We start from the raw sequence: 24,630 nt of genomic DNA, 5'->3' as shown, positions 1-24,630 counted from the left end.
CTTTTTTTCCTCCCAAAACATTTATTTATTAAACTGGCCTTCATCTACAGTTTCTCAGGCCTTGTGATTCTCCTTCAAATGTTTTCTTTTCACTCATTTTCAGCCTAGTACTAGACCATTCTCGCAGGACGCCATTTTAAAGATCCTTTTATACGAATCATTTAGGCTACATTCACACAGCAGTAACATTGCCACCAGTCTGAACAACTCAATTCTGATCTTTTCACCCAACGAAATATCTTAATTTGTACCACTTCTGTATGTGGCACTAATTCAGGTACGCATCCGATTGTTTCAAAGCGTCTGCAGTCTGAACGGTCAAGTCTATTTTTTACCCAAAATTTTTGTTATTGACGTGAGACAGACATAAACACCAGCTGAAAATGATAATTATGAAAGAAGTCTGTGTCACTGAAGCACGTTACGTCCCAATCCCCCCACTACTAGTTCTGAGTACAAATCCAAACAAACTTGTCTGGCTGCAGTCAACGCTCCACTGCAGGCCGTTGTCATCAGCTGTGTTGTCTTCTTTTTAGCTGCCTTCATCTTTTTATGAGTTTGTGACGATACTGTCGGCTCTGAATAAACTTTAAAATAGATTCATAGATGGCTCCATCCATCATTAGTTCTACAAATGTGAAGGAGCAAAATAAAATAATAAAAAAAAAACAAATACAAAATCTGATTTCAGCAAGAAAAATTTGAATTGAGCATCAAGACATGCTGTGTGGAAATAGCCTTAGATTTAAAAGGGTACTTAGTCCTAAGGCATGCAAGAGTTAGGTTTTTGTGATACGGTCTGTGGAAAACTTAAAATGTCTACAAACCTTATTTACAAGTATTTTTCCATTGAGATCCTGTTTCAGACCTACAATCTGTTTCCATTTGTTTCACTGAATCAGAGAAAACTACCAAAGATAGTAGAATCTGGCAAACGGCAAATAAGATATTAGCTCCAACAAGATGATTCCCAAAGAGCTACCAGATGAACCCTGGACATACAGTCAGATTCTGTATTTGCTCTTTCCTGTTTTCTTAAAGTTTATCTCTTTGGTGATGGTGCTTTTAAGCCCGTCACTTTCTCAGTTTCCAGTTTTCCAATTTCAGTTTCCTCATCTTTTAAAAGATACACACTATGCTACCATGGTCAATTACAAAAAGTGGGCTGATGGAAAAGAAACTGCCAAAGTTAAGCTTTAGAAAGGCTTTGGAAAGCCTGGAGAACTACTGAACAAATGCAATCCGAGTGATTCCTGGAAGGACTAATCTGCATGAACAACATTTTAGAGAAATGAGAAATGGTGAAGAAAAAGTGTGGTATTAATATTACTCATTGTTATTGGACTGTAAAGTCTGCTGACCAACTTTAACTTTTACTATAATAACTTGATTATTGCACATCTGAATTAATTTTCCAGCTGAACATCGTCTGTTTGTAGAACATAAAGAACTTGTCTGGGAAAAAGAAAATGCTTTCACATGCTACATGTTCGGGGCCAGTTCACACTGTACGAACACTTAAACAGTTAGACAATGACGGTAATGCTTCTGAAACTCAGTAAGAGATAGGGATTACAATTGAGCAGAGCAAACACAAAGACATGTTAGTGGGATGAGGTAAAAGGTGTCTTTCCAGCACATGGAAGAGCAGATTGATATCCAATCTAATCTAATAATAAACATTAATTGAAATTAGATTCCAAAAAGAAACTGCTGTAGATCAAAGCTTTGCAACTGAGGGAGAGCACTGAACTCTGCTTTCTCTTTCTTTAGCACAAAATATCTCAAGATGAATGAAAAAAAAAAAGTTATTTTTTGCAGAGGACATTTCCTTTTCTTGTTTTTAATACACAGATCAAAGTGTCTGACAACAGTACTCAAGAAGTATTAGAATAATAAAAAATGTTTGTGTAGAAATGCACCTACAGTGTGTTAAAAAGGTATTTGCGCCCTGATTTCTTCTGTTTTTGCTTTTTTCCACGCTGATGATTCGTTAGTTAATTTTTCCTAATGAACTAGTTGTAGTAACAGACAAAGATACCCAGATGAAAAGGGCATTAAGGGAAAAAGTCATGTGAATTACCCTGACCCTAAATCTAATGTCTGCATCAAGCATTTAAGATAAGTAGAAATCCGTCTTTTTTTATTTTATTTTAACCACCGTAGACACATTCTGGCCCTCTTTTCTTTGAGTATCGTTTTAATTTAGCCACAGAGGGTTTTCCAACATGGTGTTTCATACAACCACAAGTCATGCAACCAGATCTCAAACGGATCACCATTGTTCCAATAATGTATACTCCAATAATATATAATAGCTTTCACTGTGATTGTTCCAAAGTCCTGCTAATGGTTCGACAATGCTATCCAGACTGAAATAAGTCAAAGACTGTTTCAGTTGTTCTTAAATTTTTTGATGAGGATGTGACGCTTTTCCTTTTTAGATCTTTCGGCCTACTTTGTGTTGCCAGAGAGGTGCAATTCAAATGATTTCGTGATTCTACAAGTCTGGAAGTGATCAGGTCTGGGACTGTGAAATTGAACTCAGCATTAAGCAAAAGGTGGTTAATCGTTCAAAAACTGCATTTTGTATCAACTCATATTATCTTTGATTAAAACTTGCTTGATGATCTGAAACATTTAGATATGCCAAAAAAGTAAAAACATAAGAAATCTGAACAAAATAAAATGCTTTTTCACACCACTGTACACACAACAACTTTTGCTGAATGGAATGAATAGAAAGTCCAGGAAGATGGTGAGAAAAGTAGATCCAAACAGCCCGTCAACGACGGTGTGGTGAATCATGCTTAGTGGAAGACCAAGGACAAAATGCAGAGGCTGAGTGGAATGTGTATTAAAATGAAGACATTTTTATTTGATTTCTGTTTTTTATAGCAACAAGATTTTTTTTTTAATTTGTTGCAAGAAAAAGGCTGTAAATCATTCTCACACCCATTCTTTTATTACAATGACTTATGATTAGCCTAGTATTAGTCAGGTTGGTAAAATTACCTAAGGCTCCAAGTATTTCATTAGTCAGACCAAAGGAACCTGATTTTAAGCACGTATAATGTAGCTGGCCCGGTCAAAAGCATAAACACGTCTACTAAAGAGTGTTTTGAAGTACTCTGAAAGTGTGGATTCTAAGGTTCTCAATGATGTCAAACACAAGCAAATCAAAAACGTATTTAAGAAGATATCAAGATATCAATGTTGGCACTCAGAAAACGAGATTTCAGACGAAACAGCTCTAACCGTTTCTTCCGAAGAATTTTCCAAAACCTGCTCTATAATATGTGGTTGATGAGGTAAATGTTAACTTGCATTACTTTGCAATACCCCCATTCCCTACCGTTGTCTGAAAGCTAACAATGGGACTTATGGCTCTTTGAAAGGAACCAAATTTTCAGGATCCATTCACTTAAAAGAGCGTTTAAAAAGATCCATTTGAACAGCTTGAAATTCTCTCAAATAAGTGAAAAAAATATTATGTTAGACAATGTTTTCTTTCAGCCTGAAGAAAACCCAACAATAATTCTTTGATTTAGTTGAGCAGATGCACTTGGTGAGCAGGGGCAATGAATGCTCGCTGCCTCGTCACCATCGTATTACACTCGGCACAGTCGCAGCAGTGCAGCCCCAGGCCAGGCAGATATTTATCTGCATGTCAGTGGCATCCTGTGTGCTGCAATAGTCTTCTAAAAACAAAAGCTCTGCAACTTGCCCTGAGAAAACTAAAAATATCCCTGCAGACTTGGATTTCTCTGATCATATAGTAGTCCTGACCATTTTAAAATCTCTGAACCTGCTTTTTAAAGCATGGAATAGTATATTCAAGAGTTGAACTAGTGGGTTTTCCAAAAAAAAAGAAAACAAAATCCCTATTTTCTCAGAAATTTATGATTTCTATCATTTTTTTTCTTCCATTTCTGCTCTGCCGAGTTGTTCATACATTTGCCGTGGCGCATCACTTACACAACTATCCAGAATAAAGGTTCAAGTATATGCTAACAATTTATATAGAACACATTAGATCTAGTGGCAGTAATGAAACTTTCTTTTTTCAACTTTCATGAGACAGATAGAGAATAGCCATTCTCTATCTGTCTCATGAAACCTGAGTTTGACTCAGTCTCTAAAGTTCTGATAATAAAATAAAAAAAAGATTAACCGTGGTACAATTAACTATGTAACTATCCTAACCCTTGCAAGAAGGGCTGTGTTTGTGGTGCTAGAGATGGTGCAATGGTGGTGTGAGGTTTGGCAGTATTTGAATCTCCATCTATGCTGAGTGAACTTTTAAACTCAGTGCTAAAAAGAACCGTTTGATGTGTCATGATTACCAGCTGGTCCTGCCCAGTTTATCAGAGTTTGTTGTAAATTTCACCTTGATGTCAATTAATTTTTCCCCAAACAATACAATAACAGGAGTGTAGTTGAGGACGAAAATTGAAGACAGCCAAACAGATTTCTTGAGATGGTATTTCTAACATTGGATCTACTCGAGGGTAATGAATGCAGCCAGTTCAAGGCTTCATAACTCATGTGCAGCATGAGTTGGCCTGAGTGCCTTATGCCAGAATTTGGCTGATAAGTGTGTTGGGTGGTGGATTATTAAGGTGGAGGTTGTAGCTCATGCAAGACGCCAACTGGAGCTCACAACACCTGAGTTTTAAGGTGCAGCTTCAAGGCTCCTAACACTGTCCTGCTGTTAGAGCGTGGTAAGAGGCGGTTCCACTGAAATTAGAAACAGACACAGGAAGAAAGGGAAAAATCTGAGAGGATGGAAGAGGGGGAAAAAAGATGTGGGGTGGACCAACAGAAATCACAACAGGAAGCACACAGAGACAGCAGAGAGAAGGAAGTTCAAAGTGAGGACATTATGAAGAACAAAGCGGTCATTCACAGCATGGCTGGAGACAACTGAGAGAATCCAGACAAAAAACGAGACAAAAGAAATACAATGAAAAGCCAAACTGTGATCTAGTGCTGCTTTATATCCTAATATTAAACCTGACATTTTACTGAAAAAGAAATGAGTTACCGTTACAGGAAAATGTCATACCGCCATATGTGGAAAAAAAACAAACAAACAAAAAAACATTTTGATAAAAGTTGCATACTGCAGCTTTGAAGTGTCTCTCATTATGGAGGAGCAGTCAGGCTCAGACAGTCATGAGCAGAAAATCAGGTCTCTACACACTCATTTAAAGCTCAGGCACTTGCAAACAACTATCAAAGTTTTCCCAAGGGTTTGACTTTTAGTACCTCAGCATCCCAATACTGTGATGGTTTCAGTAAATTCAGTGCTGTTCTTCAGTCTACTAAGTCCATTAGTGTTGAATTAAAAGCAAGAGGAGACCTTTTACTCCATGGAGACATTTCTGAATGGCTTCTTTAAAGGCTGATGACAAGTTAAGATGCAAAACTCTTGGCCATTAATCAGAATGCATCCAATCACTCCACAGACCAATCTATAAACACTGAATAAAAACTGAAGCAGCAGAGTTTGCAAACCACGTTCTTTTAGCTGTCAAACCTTTGGCTGTGCATTTCTTGAAAATCCAGCAGAATGTTGAGGGAGCATGTTCCCCACAGCATTCTGTGCAGGTCAACTACTACTAGCACACAATCAGGTGTGAAACAAAGATAGAATTAGAGAAGAGGACGTCCTCCTCAGGAAGTACCTACCTTACCGGTGATGTCATTCACAGCCACATGAACAAAAATGGAAGCTTCCTCCATACCTTCCAGGTAAACGTGGCGATAACCTGCACACAGATCCCAGCATCATTAATTCTGAGGAAATACAAGAAATACAGGGTGGCGTTGAAGTCAACCTACTGCCTTGTATCAGCAGATTTGTTTAAAAAAATAATGTGGTTCAGGGCTCCAGTGTGAGATGCAGGCATTACAGGGAGCTAGTGAGGTCCAGACCAAAACAAATAGTGGCTACCTCATTTCTAACCATCAACACACACTGAACCAGAAGTTCTGAAGAGCTCCAAGACAGAACAGATCACTAGACTTCAGCCAAGCGTTCTTTCTTCAGTAGCAGTTATGCTATTGAATACAAAAAGAGCATAGCGGTGTCCAAACATCAGCAATGTTTCAAATTTTAGGAGTATTCAGGCAATTATTTCATGGACCATGCTCTACAGCAGCTCAGTTGAGGTCCGCTTCCTGAGTCACGTGGTTCTGGAGTGCCGGCTTGGTTTTTGAAAGCCCACATGGGCAAAATGTCACTGGCTTGATTTAGGACTCATGTCAGAATGAGTAAAGGCAGAACAGAGAGCCTGGGTTGTGCAGGTTTACATGTATTTTTTTTTGCACTGTCTACAATTTTCACCCGGTTTATTTGCCCCAGTTTTACATCGTCATGACGTCAATGAGCTATTCGGCAAAAACAGAATCATGCAGTACAAATTTCTACGATTCGTTTTAGATGGAAACTTAGTTTGGTTTTGTTGTCCTTATGTGTAAAACATCAGTTCTTTTGCCAAATTATTCTTATTGAGATTTTACACTTTGAAAATACAATCAAGTACGAATAAAGTTCTTCTGTAATTACTACATGATCATAACACACAAGTATAAGCTAGTTTTAGGGCTAACCTAATCCAAAATTGATTGACATTCTTATAAAGAGAAAGAGCTGTACAGTTTTTCTCTTTGCAGACAACAGGTTTGCTTATATCTACAAAAGAGCATTTTCTTTAATGAAAATGATCCTTTTCAGAGTACAGCTCTAACAGGATCCAGTGTAATTTGCTTTGATTTTTTTTTATTATATCAAATTATTGCTCTTTCTTAAATATAAAGTTGGTAATTAACAGAGCTATTGTTTAAAATCATTTTCAGGGACTGGAAGTTTTGATACTGATCTCTTTAGAGAAATAATAATCCAACCATCACAACAGAAATAAAAAAAAAGAAAACACTATTTTCAGACAACTATTCATTTGTATTTCCATTAAAAATAGAAATAGATAATAGATCAAAGAGAAAGAGTTGGAACCTGGCTTTTAGAGATAGATCATGCTTCCGCTAAAGGTCATCGTTTCTGATTCCTACCTGGCATCATGCTGTGGAATGCAATGGTTCGCTGTCCGATGAAGTCTTGGCCGATGGGGTCATGATCCCACACAAGGAAACGCACAAGGGCCAGCTCCGGCATGTGAACCGTGAAGACCAGAGTCTCCTCCCACATCGGATTGAACCCTGGAAGAGCCAAAAGTGAGGCCACGGACCAGGTGAAGGTGGATGTGGAGGGGGGCAAAGGAAGAGATGGAGGCAAGAGGAGTAGGACACAAAGAAAGGTGTGAAAAATAAATGGAGATTATGCAGGAAAAGAGAAAGAAGGGTGCAGGAGACGAACAGAAAGTGAGCTCTGTGCTCATTCATTATTCAGGATCTTGTGCTTCTCAGTCAGAGACAGCAGACTGAGAGGTGCTGCCGCTGCACATTAAGCTGTGGTATTCAGTTCTACATCAGGAGCCAAACATGCAGTTCCAACACTGAGGGGGGGAGAGCCTGATTCAGCAGCAGCACCACAACCATAGGTGGGTCAAAGCAGAGCTCCTCTGTCCCCATACACACCGTCACACCAAACGGGATATTTATGCACTAACACAAGCATTAACTGGAGCACACAGAGTGACAGAATGCCATAATGATCAGGTGCGTGGTTACTTATCAGTTAGCAAACAACTCACCGTTGTCATCCACCACTCTGGTCTGCTCTTTGCAGCAGTCCACTGGGAGGCCAATGATCTCCACCTCCACAAACGGATCGATAATCTGACAGAATGATGTCACACAGCATTAAGGAGAGAATAGAAAAACAACAAAACTCCTCAATAGACCAGACAAACCAATGATATTATTAACACAGTTGCTAAGGAGACAGAATGTGCACGGATGGACAGGTTTGATGTGCAACATCTCAAGGAAAATTACTTTATCAATATCCTCTGGACAACATATCTCTCTCTCTTTATTACATATACAGTATATATATATATATATATATATATAAAAGTTAGCTAGCCAGGTGTAAGCGTATATTAGTAGTCATTTGGGAGTAACCTCAACTCAAGTCTCAAGTCACAGAAAGCAAGGAAGATGTCTGCATGTCACAGAAGCGGTGATGCGCCACTTAAACTTTTGCCTGACAGAAAAGTCCTGTGGTAAAAAAATATTACATTAACCTATCAGAATATACAAGTTTAAAAAGTTGTGCCATGACAAAACTTAAAATCCTGTGAGTCACGTATTTAATACCAGCCTACATTTATTGAAATGAATTCAAGATATTTTTAGGCCTTAACTTTAGATACATTAATTTAGGACTTTTTAAGGATGCGAGCGGACCCTGTGGTTTATACACAGTCTTAGCAAAAATAAAGTACAATAGTATAACAGTAGTTCTCCACTGCAGCAATGACACTATGGTCCTCACAACAATGCTTCCTCTGTTTGCTTTCAGCCGCTGCAGGTGACTCTAGAGCAGCAGCGGAATCTAGAGGATGAATACAAAGTGCTACAAAGATGAGTGTGTTATCTGACTGATTTGTGTCAATATACACGAATCCCAGCAAATTGTGATTTTGCTGTGAGTTGTGTATAATGTTGCCCTTTGGAGGCGACAGGGAGAAACAACCTCTACAGAGCAGTAGGAGGGGTGTGTGTCTTGTAAACAAAGAAATCAGGCCCACCTCTCCTCTGTCTCCCAGCATTGAATCTTTGGGTTTGGGCAGCTGTTGTCCACTGATTATCTTTAACACCAGCTGTTTCTTCATGCGGCCTGGCAGGGGGTCCTCCAGGTTCGGGTTAAAGGCACCTGAAGTGGGTGGGAAAGATTTGTTCTAAAGCTCACACAAAACAGTACTGATGAACCCACTGTGAAGAAGTGGAAAGGTGACGGAGCACATGCAGGTCGAGAGTAAACTGCCTGAAGGAACATTTCCTGAACAGACCTACACACATGCAGGCGGGTTTGAGGATGTAGCCACAGTTGCCATTGCTGTAGAATTTAGCTCTGTTGAGCTGAAGGACCCGCCCCTCAGACTGGTAGTTGAGCGCAACTGAAATCAAAATGATGTAGAGTAAAATAAGATCTTAGATATTACACTGAGGAGAAGAATAACTAGATTCATGTGTTCAAGGCTGTGGGAGCAGCAGAAAGCAGATCTGCAAGTGTGGTGCTGTAGGCTTACCAAGCTGGCAGCCGGTGCTCCAGAAAGGCTGGGGGTTGAAATTAGAGGAGTCCACCCGGTAGGAGGACGGGTAGATTCGGGACAGCTGGCGCTGGTTGAACTGGATGAAGGACGCAGCTTTCTGTTGCATCAGCTGATGGGCTTTGGTCTCGCTCAGAGACGACACCTGCCAGCTGCAGTTAGCTGCCACACAAAACAAACATCTGATTCGCAGAGAACAGTGCAACTCACACGGGTTATGTAGTTTAGAGGTATGATTTGTAATCCACTTCTTTACGCTGACAGTTTTGAACAGTCAGCGTCTTTCCTACAATAAGAGTCTAAGGTTTCAGTTTGGTGAATCAGAAAGAGATTGAGCTGCTAGTGTGATGATTGCTTAGTGAAGACACTGTCTACTCACAACTAACTGACTATACCCCAGCTAAAAAAGCACAATAAATAAATCCAATTAATGCAATTAAATCGTGTGCACAGCCTGCATCGGCTGGATGATTTTACACTCACCTTGGGTCTCAATATCATATAGACCCACAGAGCAGGTGTACTTCACCAGATCAGACAGGGCTCTAGAGAGCTTCATGGTCTTCTTCTTTCTGTGGGGTCAATGAAAGGGTTAAAATGTTTGAAATCTATACAGTAATTACATTAAAAAGAAGAGGAGTTGATCAAAGTGCAACCTACACATTAACCAGAAAAGGTAGTTTCAGCGTGTGCAGCTGTGACTTGCTGACTCAGCATGATCACATTTCCCTCAGAGACCACGGGAGTTAAAACAGGTAATGTAAGAATGGCCCTTGCTAGTCACCGTCAGTGCGCACAGTGTAGTGGAGGTGTGTGTTTCTGGGACACATACTTGTTGTGGTGGGGTGGGGCTCGAGAAGCACTGCTTGTGCTCTCCTGGTCCGTGTCTGTATCTTCGTAGCTCGAGGTCTTCTTCAACTTTGACGACTTTTTCTGTGAAAAAAATGAGCAGGTCACCTGACAGGCAGCATGGGAAACACCGACTCATTGAATTGTGTCCACACAAGTTCCATTTGCATTTTAAACTTAAAACGCCAAGAGTTTGCAGGGAACTTATTTGTGTGAACGTTGACACAAACTACTTCCTTTGTTGTCATTTCTAGACTGACTGAGGCGTTCGGAGGGTGAAACATCAGTGCCAACCTTGCGCTTAGAGAAGCTTCCGATGAAGGAGCGGCTGGAGCGCTTGGTACTGCTGGGGTTGGTCTCATCAGCTGTGTCTGTCCCCTCGTCACTTTTACCCTTTAGCCGGAGAAGAAAGACATTTTCTGAGAAGCACTTCAAACAGGAATGGAGAAGTCCTGAAGGAGCCAAAAGAGTTCTACCTGTTCACATAGTCCAGGACTCTGTTCAGATCCTGGTTTCACAGACAGCATTACACAAATATCATGTAATATTTACCATCAACAGTTTTTAAATAGTCACTCTCAATGACATGTCATGTAGTCATGCAGCACTTGAAAGAAGGAAGTGGTGCGGTATTAGCCACATGGCTGTGACGGTGTGAGGTCAAAGATGGCGGTCATTTTTCCTCACCGGTCATTTATTGGTCTCCATTTATTGGGTAAGAACTCAAAATGCTTTAAACCTTTGGCTCAGACTTATTTTGTCTCAAATCTAAAAACATTAGGAGACATTTCTCATTACAGAGCTTATTTCAGAGCTTACATTAAGAACGTATTGCAAAAGTTTGGATAACCTAAATCTAAATACTGGTTACATTCAAAAAGTACAAAAAAACACTACATAAAAGTGTATAGAAGTCTTTTGCAAAAATTAAATCGTATTCATATACTTTCGAAAGATAATTCACCCAAAACAGGAGAACAGTGTTGGTTTGCAGTGATTAGGAAGTGGGAGAGCCTCACAGCAAAACTCGCTGCTCTCTCAGTTGGTGAAGAGCAATTGGTGCTTCACATGTTGTCACCATAAAAACCTCCAACAACAGATAAAAGTCGCTAGATTTGTCGCTTTCTTAAAATATGTCACTACAGGGGTACCAAGCAAGGGTATAAAGTTGGCAACAGTGTTTTACAGGGAGAAGGCCTTAGTTACATGTTAAGGTTTCAAAACAATGTGGGAAGACTCAATATTTTACTTTAGTCTCCCAATATTTTCTACACCTGTTATAAACGTCTTCTAAAACAACCTTCTGTTTCTTTAATGTGTTTTAGTTGAGGAAAAAAAAAAAAGATCATTGTCATGAGTAAATGCTTAAACCAGTTGACTGTCACCACCCACCTTTGTTCTCCATAACAACAACAAGATGTCAGACATTGCGCCCTCAACAGGATGATCCTGACTGAGTTAGTTGGGTAAATAACAAGCTTGTTCTTTATATTCTGTGTTTACCTTGATGTCACTCTTATCAAGGGTCTTCCCACTTGGTGGGAGGCCAGCGATGGTGAAGCTGTCTGGATCCTCCCGGTCTCGGATCTTGGACTCTTTCATCAGGTTGTCCAGTTTTTTCTTAGCCATGTTTTCCACCTGCTTCCTGTTAGCTGATGTCTGCGGGACAGAGCAGCGACTGAAGGTTAGACGGTGAACGGCACCGTATGAAAATTATTTGTGATTTAGCATAACGCTCAGATTCAGTCTGTAAATGTTTCCTCTTGAACAGAGTACAGTACATTCCCACTGCTGGGTCAAACAGATGTTGCTGCAGCTCTGGCAGAGTTCTACAGAGGAGTTTGACAGATTGTCAGCCCCCAACAGTTCAAATGAAAGGCTGTCTTCACAGACACAGCTCTAGTTTGAGTGGAACGCACATGCACAGTTTAGCCACAAGATGGCAGATGTGATCAATAACTCACAAAAGTCAGATCCACGTGAAATTAAGTCGGAGGAATTATTTTCACTTTGAATTAATATTTCACTGCAGTGACAACGGGATCATTTCATTGAAACGTTTGAAAGAATTGTTAGCTGAATGCTGCATTTTCTTCTTCCTATAATAAACACAATGAATCCTGGAAAAAAAAAAATTCTTCATCCATTAACTGAAAACATAACAGCAGATCCTCAGAGGATTATCTGTTCTGATGCGTTTAAAAATCGTAAACTGCATTAAATCGGCCTACTTTTTTCTTTTTACTTTTCACACTGAAGTGCTAAATTTAAGCACTTCTGTAATGTCGCTGAAAAAAGATTAAAATCATTTCTCTTAAATAAGTGTCGTTTGGGTCGGCCTCATGTGTCTAAATGGTTCCTGCTGAGGAGAGCTGAGGCAACATTTTGACGCCCAACAGCTTGAAGCTAAACAGGCAGGATGAGAGCGGATGGAGCATGACTGAGATGACTAAAGATGAAGTCTTTGATACGATACCTTCCACTTTAAGGAGTTAGCACATGTTCAGGAAAAGAAGAGAGGACAAAGAAGAAGAGAGGAGAGCAGGAAATAAGACCAAACAGGCACATAAAGGAGGACCAAAGCCAACCAAGAGAACACTATCAGCAAAGCTTGATACTAAGGTGAACACACGGCAAAATTAAGGTTTCGTCTACTGAGCACAGGGACATGTGGACTGCCGGAAACAGACGAGAACACGGAGGCTACGTACATCTCCGTTCATCAGCTTGCAGTCGTCCTCCATCTCATCAGCGCTGTCCTCATCCGACACGTCTCCCTCCTCTGCGTCCTCGTCGATATTAGGAGGCAGCTTCTTGCCCTGCAACGGAAGTGGAAAATATATTTCAATAAACAGATGCAACCGTCTCAGGAGCATTTTGAGTTAGAAGAGGGCACTGTTCGCGCAAGTCCAACACTGAGTTACTGTAGAGCACTGACTTCACTTTACACAGAGGAAGCCAAAGAGGAGCTGAAAAGGGTTACAGCCATAGTGAAAAGTAAGCCGACCCTGCTTAGAGTCTAGGGCAAAGATGAAGCCAACATGGAAAAAGCTTGTAGAACTAGACAGCAGCACTAATATCAAGTAGTTGTTTACTGTCTGATTGTATTATTCTGGACTTTCGGACCACTCTTCTGACAACATTGCTTCCATGGCCCGGTTTTGTCTGTCTCTAAAGTGCCAAAAAGATTGCAGGTTGCCTCGGATTTGAGTTGAAAATCTCTGGTGCAAAGGAATCCATGAACCAGCCCTAACCTAACCGCTCCACCACCATGGCCGTAGTTTGGAGTCTTTATTCTTTTAGATTTAGTTTAATTTTAACCTAATTTTTATGCTGGGATTTAAAGTCACTCAAGAGAACATCAGTTGTAAGGCTGTGAGCAGCAGCTGTGGTCAACTGTCAGCTTCATCAATGGAGAACCTGGAGGTTGTGGTTCTAATGGACTCAAATAGATCCAGATATGTTATTTTGTCTTAAAGAAATTCAGTGCAGGCACAAACATATAGATCAGGGGTCTCAAACTCCAGTCCTCGAGGGCCACAGTCCTGCAACTTTTAGATGTGCCTCTGCTGCACCACAACTGAACAGAATAATTAGGTCATTAAGCCATTTCATTCCAGTGTTTTATACCTGTGGCACATCTAAAAACTGCAGGACAGCGGCCCTCGAGGTCTGGAGTTTGAGACCCCTGATATAGACTGAGATTAAGACTCAGATCAGCTGATTATTTCGGTATACATATAACCATAATCATGAAATCCTGAGAAGACAAGGATGTTTGATTTTTCTCACAGTTTTTACATTTTAGCTGCAGTGAAAACGGTTTAGTGAAGCATGCCGTCCTGCTCAATGGCTGCCCTGAGTTTGGATACTGGAACTCGAGCTTTGATTCGTTGTCTCTTCACTCTTCATCCGTATTCTATGATCTTGATTTCCAGAAATAAGGGATGTGGTGCAATGAGCAGCAGCCCAGTCCATTTTCTCCTCAGCCCTGCAGACGTCGTCTCTGGCTCAGAATAGCAACATGTGCAACTCATAGACTCTCCTCTAAGCTCTCGAATTGGCTTTTCTTCTCAAGCTCACAATTACAATTATCCCTGTTGCTTGTGCATCTTTTTCTTCTGCTTAAATTCTTTCCACTGAATGTTCCTTTAATATATTTGCATACAGCACTCTGAAATACCCAGCTTCTTCAACAATGACACTGTGTAGCTAATCTTCATCGTTTCAGTGACTGTCACAACACACGTGTAAATAAATATTTACACACATATGTGTAAATAAGTATCCTTTAGACAAATTAAAGTTTTTATAATACTTATATTTCCCAAGATGCACCTGTGTTTTCGCAACATGACACAAATGAACAGATGAGATGAGTTACAGTTTGGTTCAACTGCACACAAGCCCTCTAGGAGGAAATGTCCTTCCTACAGCGAGGCAGGTTTCCTCACACCGTTTTCACACACTCCTCTCCACACTCCAGTCCGCTATTCTGCCTTTGATTTTACAGTGTGAAGATCAACCTGCAGATAAAAGGAGGGCTGTCATAACAGCCCGGGGACCGAGTCTCCGAACTGTGAAGAATGTTGGCGATGGAGGTCGTCTAAACTCTGTAGCATCTAAAACTCAGCCTACTCCATAAGACAACAAGATTCAGACTTCACCTTCACCAGGATCTTGCCCCTGAGAGATTCTGGAGAGGGTAGTCTCCCAGACTCCTCTGCCTTGACGCTGGACACATCTAGTTTGTCCCCGAGGATTTCCACCAGGTACTGGGCCATCTTCTTTTGCTGAAGAACGCTGCAGTGGTTCTCGATGGACAGGATCACCGGGTAGCTGAGGAATGACAATGACAGGCTGGATGGGTGACAGTTCAGGATGCAACAGTCAGCTAATGCTACCATGTGTAGCATAGTGCTATCATGTAGAGGATGTTGGAAGAGCCAGGAAAAATCAGCTTGATTCATGTCGACCACTCTAAACTCCTTTTTGTTTCTTATTTGACCTACTTGTCTAAAGGATTTAAACTGGGGGAGGAGTTATTGTTATAATACTAGTATAATAATAGTAAAAAACAGTCGTTTCCCGAGCAAAACGGGAGACTTCACAGGTATGATGTAGTTTTCAGTAAATTTTGGTAAAGTTGGTCAAATTCTAATTTCCATTGCAATGAGTTATCAAGTCTAAAATCATTGCTACCAGAATATTAGAAATATTGCTATTAACGATGATTTGAGGAACAGATAATTGCATTTATTCTGACAATCTGCTTTAAAAAACTTGGCATTTTTTATTTAGCCACTTATGCCTTTTTATACAATAATGGCAATAAATTAACAAATGCATTTAAATAAATTATCAACTTGCTTTTTAAATATAATAAACCTTTTACTGTCTATGATGCTAAAACCAAGAAGGTTATAGACAAAGATGATTTTTTTTTTAAATCTTAAATGGACATTTTTTATATTCTGTATAGAGTTTTGGCTTCAGTTCTCTGTGTTGTTCTTGCAAATGGCTTTTTTTGAGTCTGTATATTCCAATTAATCAATAATTAATAATCCAATTAATCATCACTGTAGGATGATGAGTTTTATTAGTCACCTTACCTTTGCAGAAGTCATTAATTCTTGTTACAGATCAATGCTGAAGTATTTGTCATGTAAAGGTGAAAGTTTAAAAAGAAAGGATCCTCACAGAGTTTGGCTCCTTTAAAATGAACATGAACGGCTTCATGCTGGCGAACTGAGGTCAGATTTTAAACATGTAGTATCCAAACCTGAACTGTGTGTGGAGGACTCCGCCGTGGATATGGAACGCCGGTGTGTTTTTGCATTTCAAACCCTGTCTATATGCAGCATTACCTCATCGTTATGTGTTGAGTATTTCCAGTTATGAGACGCATAAATAAACGTTGGCAGGATAAACTGGAATGGGCAGCATAATCACGTTTCACTGTAACCAACACACTTCATTAGTGCTGGATGGTGGTGCAGCTGCCTTGCAGCAAGGAGGACCTGTGCTTGTGTGGGTTTTCACCAGGATACTCTTCCTCCCACAATCCCAAAACAAGACAGTCAGGTTATCGCCATCTCTAAATTGCCATTAGCTTCGAGTGTGTGCATAGTTGTGTTGTCCTGTGTCTCTGTGTTGCCCTGCAAAGGGTTGTCGACATGTCAAGCGAATCATTGGAGAAAGTCTCCCCACCTTCCATGATGATAGCGAGAAATAGTCAGTGGATGGACACATTTTAACCATCATCTCCAGACAGTGTCACACCATCACTGTGGCGTCCGGTCAGTGTTTTGTAGGCGCAACCGATTTAGAAGTGAGCACTTTGTTGGATTATGGCTCCTTAAATGTGTTTATTGCTTAGATTTAAATGTTGCTTCCAGAACCATTTGCTGGGGCATCTGGGGAATTACAGTGCTCAGGTGTTTTTAATGATCATGATAATCCATATAAACTCTCAGCATTTGCATATTCCTTTCTGCTCTGACTCCAGTTGCAGTTGGCCTGTTGAGAACCATGTGTTGTACACAACCGCACGCAACCGCTATTACAACATTTCATTGTGTTGCTATTGCTACAATTCATAACAAATGTCTTCAGGCATGTTACAAAACAAATGGTTAACTCATTCCACCCATACTGTATCACATAATAACGTTTAAATGCACATGTGGCTTTAAAAGCTCAAGATGGGCTTTCAAACACCATTTGAAAGTCACTAAAAATGTTCATTCCATCATTTCCTCATTTCTCAGGTCTTCATTTCCTAAAATGAAGACTCTCTCATTGGATTCATGTTTGCTTGTGTCAGAGTGTTGATGGTGAATTTACACAAACGTGATACATTTGGCATAATATTGTTTTCGGCCAGCCGGATTTATTCATGGGAACTGTCAGGAGTGAAGTGAGATGCCCAAAGTGAAAGTTTTCAACGTTGGGTCACAACGCCACAGTGGAAAATTAAAATGTACAAAATACGTAAAGTTTTGTAGTAATTTTATCATCATCAGAAGTTTAGGTCAACAAACTTGTAATTGTTCAATTTCCAGACTTATATTCAACATCAGGGAAACTAGAATGAAGACTGTTGTGTATTATTTGGAATTTAAAGATGCACTATTGTTGAAAGATTAATATTAGAAATAGGTGAACACCTGCTTAAGTTTAATTTCTCAGTCATTGCAGCAACAGAAACTTTTTCTGGGAGAAGGAAAGTGTAACAACAAAATATCGAGATGTTAGAGAAATAGATTTGTTTCTAAATTATTCTATTTTCAAACCAAAATAGTTATTCTAACCCAAAACAAGGACATTAATGGAAAAATAGAGTTTGGTGGTCCATATTACAATGTTTCATAAACCTAAATAAGTTGGTTAAGCTCCTAAAAATGGATGACTCAAAGTTTGCTATATGGTCAAAAGGTGGACAAATCAAACACTTAATTACCATAAATGACAGTTTATTTTTTAACTTAACTTGTACAATAGTCATGTTATAAAGGGCAACATGGCATCAAAACCTACTCACTGTGCCACTACAGTGAGGCAGTGATTTTTCTGACCACATCCTTTTCTATTCCACTAAAGGAGATCATTTGTAGTTCCAAAGGCCCCAGCAACAACTTAATGCATGTGAGAAATTGTTTTTATAAATACATTATAAGCCAAGTATGCACTAAAAAACAATGAAAATGATTGAGCTAACGTAGTGGAAATCTAATTCAAACTGAAAATAAAGACACAGCATAAATGTTTAGATTGCAAATTTAAATTGATTATGAAGCAATGAAGAAATTAACTCGATTGCCTTGATTGAATAAAATCTACCGGGAAAAAAACGTAAGTGAAGGGGAGAAAGCCCACACAGTGCCGTCAGCGAGAATTTATTCTGGGAGAATTGCATAGGAAGGCAATGGTCAGGTTAATGTCTGGATGAACAGCATTTCAAAAGACGAGGCACAGCAAATTATGAGTCTCAGACACAACACTGAGTATAGTGAACAATTCTGATGTTACATCCACTGGTATATTTCCATCCCTGTCAGATGGAGGCTTTTTAGTCCAATCCTGTCTTGAATAGGCCTGTCTTTATTTAGCACCCCGGAAAATCCAATTCCTCTTTGAAGTGGTACCAGCCATTCACTCTGGGCCACTTTAGCCAATTATCTGCGGAATATGGAGTCCACAATCATCCTTTTCAAAAGCATATAGTACAAGGTGAAGATGCACACAAAGGCAGTGCTTCGGTATCCTTTTCTTGAAGAAACAGGATCTAAAGATAGAGTTTTAAAAATTGAGTCTGCGTGCATATCAATGGAATAATTACCTTTTGATGCAGAGTCAATAAAAGGAAGCAAGGTGTCTGTGTGAAAGCTTTCATTCATCTGTGCACCGAAAGGTGGAGAATTTCAGGGAGTTACATGAGCATGTTCAGTATGGCTACAGTCTAAAACACAAGCAGGGAAAACAATGAGTTACAGCGAAATAATAACTACAATTTTTTCCATCATAACCTAACAAAATGCTTTTTTTAAGAATGGATAGGAAAAAATATAAGAATTAGGCATTAGGATGTCATCAAGGTGCAATTCAGATTTGAATTTTTTGAAAGGTTGAGGACAGTCTTTAATTCTGCTGGAGTAGAATTGCGTCGTTGCGTCTTTACTTTGATGAATACTTCATCATACAAGCCAGAGAGGGGAAAAGATCTAAAGCAGGTTTAGGTCATGTTTAAGTAAAGCTTTGTACACAGCAGGTCTTGATGCTCAATTCAGATTTTTTGCTAAAATACGATTTTTTGTTCAGACAACTCATTAAGCCCGACCGCAATCAGACTTCTACGTGAAGGGTTTACGACCCGAAAGCGACCAACATGCGCAGACGAAGAATGTGCGCATGCATTACACAGCAACGATCCGTTTCCTGCAGTAATGGACGGAGCCGTATATGGATCAATTATAACGTTTATTTAGAGCGGCTGGTATTATCACAAGATCATAAGGAAATGCAGGAAGCTAATATGCAGAAAGCACAGGTAACAGCGACAACCTTTACTGGAACATTGACTGCAGCTTCTGTAAAGAGGCCTGCTGGGATGTGTAGTCAGAACCAGGAGTGGTGGGACTGGGTAGTGATGTGCTTCACTGACTCAGACTTCTTTCATGAGTTCATAATCATAATTTTCAACCACTCTTTATGGCCTAACTTCCCTCCTCTGCCTTCTGCTGGTAAAGAATTATTACACGTCTCACATCAATGCGATTAAATGCAACTTGACCCTAACAATCCGATATGTATCTGAATTAGTTCCATATATGAAAGAGGCACAATTCGGACTTTGGGGGGATGAAAAGATTGGAAATGGGCCATTCTGACTGCCATAGAGAAGGCAGATATACGTTGATTTTGGGCAAAAAAAAGAGGATTTGGATGACATTTGTCTGCTGTGTGAACAAAGCCTAAATTTATCAGAAATACACCTAAATGCTAATTTAAAGGTTGCTACACAACTGTCATGTTTGCATTAGACAGTTATTGGCATACAAGTATATTTGACCTTCCCAGATAAGAGCAATGTGCAAAGTGTACTGGACAAGAGTAACAACCTGTTGGATAGTTTGTTCTGCTGGATACGCTCAGAACGTCGCATTTGGCACAAGATTACACGTTTCACATGTTGTTGACTTCAGAACAAAACTTTCGTTAGGATAAAACTACAGAAAATGGTCTTAGTAAACGCAGTCTGAAATGTCTGTGTGAACCAACAGAAAACCTTTGAAAATGGAGCCGTCTCAGTATTTCACTCCGTACTGAAGTCAGTTTAGTGCTAGAGGGTACAGAGCTGTCCTGGAAAAGCACTGTACCCATTCAACTGTGTTCCAGTGCCAGGTCAAAAACAAGTGAGACTTATTTATTGTTGCCTCAGGTCAACTACTAGTACTAACATCTGTGAATAGTTATGCATTTCTCTGTATTCTATGCATTCAAACACTAAAAAGATCTATTCATAAATTTGTTGTGCTGTCTTTTGTGACAGTTTTGCTTTTCAAGTACCTGTCATTTTTACTATTGGTTTGGCAGGTGGACTTTGAGATTAGAGCTGGGGGCAGAAATATGGACTCGGTGTGAAGTTCCAACTGATTTTTTCCCCCAACTTGAAACAAGAATATTTCTATTTTTGAGTAAAAATGGAGTGAAGCATGATTGGTAATGTTGTGGCTTCACATGGGACAATATCAGTATGTAACTAAGCATCATCCGCAAAGAATTTGTAACGCATGACTAAAAAAAAAACAAAAAAAAACAACAGATTAGTACTTCAATAAAAGCATTAAAAATTAATAAAAGCAGATTGACAAATACATATTTTTAAGTGGCTTTTAAAAGACCAAAATATAACAAACAAATAGAAGAGATTTCCAGAGCCTGGGGGGCACAATCTCCTTTTGTTTTCATCTTAGTATTTGAAACCATAAATAAGAGCTGCACCACTTATATCTAGGGGATAAATAACTATTAAATGACTGGTTTTATTCTGAGAAGTGTGGGATGTGGCATGGTTCCTGGTAATTTGAACAAAACTTCAACACAAGAGACAAATACACTGATGCCCAGAAGCAAAGTGAACATGTAAGTACTACGAGAGTCTTTCTCATGAAAATAGATGGCATGAGGAGATAAAGCCTGATTGCCTTTGTTGTTAATATAATGAAGGTTAATATGATTTGTGACAGGAGGAACAAGCCATGTAAAAACCGTTTTTCATTTTTACTATTCTAGTACATTTTTACTAAATAGTTGAAATGACAAAACACCCAACAAGATCAGACTGCTTTAAAACCGAGTCTAAAAGTTCAAAGTGGAGCAGTGTTTATTCATAATCCTTGCAGTGCAGCATGGCCAACAAAAAGCAGCTCTACGGCTAATCCGTTCAGAAAAAGCAGGACTAAAATATAAAGGTGAGCTCACTGTAGCTATAAACAGAGATCATGGCCCCGGGGAGTTGGCAGTCGCTCATGGAGGATTTTGGTCCTTGTAAAAGTGAATGATTGAATTGTTCTCTAAGAACTGATATATCCACAAACAAATAACTGTAATTAGCTCTTACATGGGAACACAAAATTGAACTGATGTGCTCGATGTCGAAAAAACAATTATTTTATACTGATGGGCTTTTTTCTGCAGCAACTTCTCCACCTTCATAATATATAAAATCAACCAGAATTGAATCTGAAATGATAAACACAGCTAGTATCCAGCTAGATGAATATTAACAGTTTTTTGCTATATTTATTAATATAAATTATGGCAATGAGCTCAAAGGCTTCACACTAATGGACGAGTTTAAGAAACAATGACATGGGCCTGACACATGCAATATAATAAGTGAAGACAGTAAAGTGGGACAGACACCATAACTAAATCGTACCTTCACGATTTGATGCCTGTGTTCTCCATCTGATGCTACATACAGTATAAGTCAATAGTTCAGGAAGCTTAAAGACAGAATCCTAAAAATCAGGATACAGATTTTTAATATCTGCTGAGAATACATGAAATCATTGGAAACAGATGTATTAGAGCCTAAAATGTGCAGGACCAAAGTCGAGGACTGCTGACCGAAAACCAATCTGAATATTTCCCTGGATGGCTGAAAGGTTATCATTCTTAACAAAAGCTACCAGATAACAAAAACTAGAATTAAGGAAATATTTTTGTTAACTGAAATAAATTTAAAAAAGAGAGACTTTGCACAAAAGGGTAAACTAACAAACTGTGAATGAGCATTCCCCAAACAAAAAAAATACTGAATTTATATAAAAAATGCATTTAGTTTTTGTGTCTCATGAGTATGAAGTCTGGTGTCTTGCGGTTTTGCTTGTTCTACTACGTTATTCCAGCAGATGGCAGGTATGTAAGGAAAGTCATCTTTCTTGGTGCTGGTCTGACAACAGAATGTCAGGAAAAGTCAGGAGAAAACACCAGAATCCAGTGTGGCATTACGGTGAATATAACTGTGGAGAAAAGCAGGAGTCTTATAGTGGAGCCAGATCAAATTTGTGGAAAATTAAAACTGTCATTACAAAAAAGAAAAAAGAAACTAACTGAAACAGTGTTGAAAAGATGTTTGCTAATTACTTTAGAACGACATTCACTCATTGCATCGTTACATTTGTTGCCTTTGTTTTGTCTATCTTGTGTCCAGCATTTGACACTTATCTGTATTAATTTATCCATGTTACTCATTATATTAAGAATCCATTTGCATTTAGTAATTACATTGCTTTTGATTATCAGTATTATCTTGTTATTGTACATGATGTTCCTTTGAACAGAGTGTTTGGAAAATCAGGTTCATTTCCTGATAATGAGGCGAGGAATGTCTGAGATGGTGAACAATTGTTTCTAGGAGTCTATAGAAGGGCTGCAAAAACACTCACCTTACATGTTTGGACATACACAGTTCATTTAAGCAAGATCATTTCCTTTGTTAGAAATGCGCTGACATGCACATTTTGTGTATCTCTGTTCTTATTGTTGGCAAGTAAGAGGCCCAAATGCTTGTAATTTCTGACTTGACTGTTCTTTATAACAAACTGGACGTTTCTAACACTATTAGAAACTAAAACTAAGGATTTTCAAAGAGCAAAAAGCTCCCAAACTGCAAAACAAAACTGTGGTCGGCTGTTCTAACCTTCTATAAAAGGTTCATCTCATGTTTTGATCAGAGGAAATCATTTGTGAAACATTTGGGTAGAAATCCCTCAGTTCCCTTTAAGCACTGAAATGTTAACTGACAGCACAGTCGCCTCCCGATAAACGTGATTATCAGTGGCAGACAGTCACGCTTCACGGTTTGTTAGTTATCATTACCAGAACATGAGGAAATGACACGGTGAGCTGCTGAAATGCTCAAACTGCCTCAAAGTGGATTTACGGGCCAGACGATGAAACGAGAGGAGACTAGAGAGTTTCAACGTACTCTGTCTTGATGAAGGCGTACTTGTTGATCGTCTCGATGACGTCTTTGAAGAGGATCTTGGAGGTCAGGGTGTAACCATGGTGTACGATGGGCTCTCCATCCTGGCCGTCCCAGCAATCGACTGCGGGAAAATGACAGCACAGATACACTGAGCAGAAGAGCTTATCGTAGAATAAGAGCGATTTATGCAAATAATATCATTATATTAATATCAAGACTGTTTTCTTCCTAAGCTGACAAAACGTGAGTGAAAGAAGGCGTCTGATTGTGACAAGTCTGGAAAAGGAGGAAAACAACAAGAAGAGAAAAAGGATCGAAGCGTCTGAGAACCACTGGCTGATTTTAGTTTTGGTGAAGTCAAGACATCAGAACCCAAAACATTTTAATCTTCAAGTACTCTGTTAACCACAGAGTTGTTTATTTGCTCATGTAAACCTGGCTGATATCAGGCCGGGCAGCAGGGGCGGCCATTGGGGGGCATTGCCCGCCCACAGAGTCAGCTTTTAGAGCTTTTAGGCCTGGGAGGTAACAAAACGTAAGGCTTTCATGTAACGTTTTGTTAGTCAGAAAAAAAATATTGAAATTTTGTTTATTGCCAATTTACTCTGAGGATTTAGTTTCTTCTCGTTCAAGTTCTCAATTTAGCATTTTCCACCAATCTGAACAACGATTACAGAGCAATCTCCTCGCTGGAGACAGAGACGCCTAATGATTTCCATTTGGATTACATATTAAACATTTATATGAGATAAAATGTCACTTTGCACAGACACTCCATTAGTTCCAATCAGACTGTTTCACATAAAACGAGTCAATATGGCCTCCATCAGTGCATCAATACACATTTAGAGCATCACACTGCAATGTTTAGAAGCATAAGGGCTGCTTTGCTTCCCCATCACAAAACATTTCTTAATCTGAAAGATAAGCTATAAATGGTTTAATGCTCAAAGTTTCTGTTTTCTTCATGGTTTTTAACCTGGATAAAATACGATTGGTTACAACAGTGCACATGCACTGCCTCCAACAGAGAAAACGTTGAAAGATGCAGAAACTATACAATGTTTTATTAAAACCTGGAAGTAAAGAGGAGAACAATCGTCTTCCAGCAGAGGGAACTGCTAAAAACAAACCTGAAATGTATTTACAGTATATGAACAGCTTCTCTAACTTTAATCATCATACGAGTGGGACTGAGTGTTGGTTGATACAAATGTAAAGTGGGTGGGGGTTCAATTATAGATCTGACTTCAACCTGCTACAAAGACAAATTGAGCTCTAAATGCTCACTAGACACAACACTCTTTGTTCTTCTAGTCCAACGCATTTGGAAGACAACAAGGAACATTCCCACACACCACACTTCCACTGAATGAAGGCAGACTGTGGGGGGAGATACATGCTAAATACTCTGAATTTAGACTGCAGTGTTTTAGTCTCTAACAATCACAAGCACTATGGCAACATAATGTTTGCAGATTAATTATCTGCTCTACTGAAACACAGTTCTCATATTACAACAAGTCTGTAGCCATAACATTC

General features: G+C 39.3%; 1 protein-coding gene across 4 annotated transcripts in view; it reads right to left on the bottom strand.

Annotated features, from left to right (window-relative positions):
• The window catches only part of plch2 (phospholipase C eta 2), a 167,397-nt gene that overhangs the window by 8,929 nt on the left and 133,838 nt on the right, over nucleotides 1–24,630 (bottom strand). For 3 of the 4 annotated variants that reach the window (XM_023331330.1, XM_023331324.1, XM_023331337.1), the window contains 14 exons: nucleotides 23,089–23,209; nucleotides 14,759–14,930; nucleotides 12,803–12,910; nucleotides 12,568–12,573; nucleotides 11,595–11,750; nucleotides 10,386–10,484; nucleotides 10,075–10,175; nucleotides 9,726–9,814; nucleotides 9,222–9,404; nucleotides 8,982–9,089; nucleotides 8,721–8,845; nucleotides 7,719–7,803; nucleotides 7,078–7,224; nucleotides 5,695–5,774 (listed from right to left, as the gene is read on the bottom strand). In XM_023331330.1, coding sequence (XP_023187098.1) covers nucleotides 5,695–5,774; nucleotides 7,078–7,224; nucleotides 7,719–7,803; nucleotides 8,721–8,845; nucleotides 8,982–9,089; nucleotides 9,222–9,404; nucleotides 9,726–9,814; nucleotides 10,075–10,175; nucleotides 10,386–10,484; nucleotides 11,595–11,750; nucleotides 12,568–12,573; nucleotides 12,803–12,910; nucleotides 14,759–14,930; nucleotides 23,089–23,209 — 1,580 coding nt within the window. The remainder of the gene's footprint in view (nucleotides 1–5,694; nucleotides 5,775–7,077; nucleotides 7,225–7,718; nucleotides 7,804–8,720; nucleotides 8,846–8,981; nucleotides 9,090–9,221; nucleotides 9,405–9,725; nucleotides 9,815–10,074; nucleotides 10,176–10,385; nucleotides 10,485–11,594; nucleotides 11,751–12,567; nucleotides 12,574–12,802; nucleotides 12,911–14,758; nucleotides 14,931–23,088; nucleotides 23,210–24,630) is intronic. The other variant, XM_023331333.1, reaches the window with a different exon arrangement.

This window comes from Xiphophorus maculatus, chromosome 1, assembly GCF_002775205.1.
Source record: "Xiphophorus maculatus strain JP 163 A chromosome 1, X_maculatus-5.0-male, whole genome shotgun sequence".
Taxonomy (NCBI): Eukaryota; Metazoa; Chordata; class Actinopteri; order Cyprinodontiformes; family Poeciliidae; genus Xiphophorus; species Xiphophorus maculatus.
The sequence above is the reverse complement of the archived record's forward strand: the minus strand, read 5'-3'. Positions and strand labels throughout refer to the sequence as shown.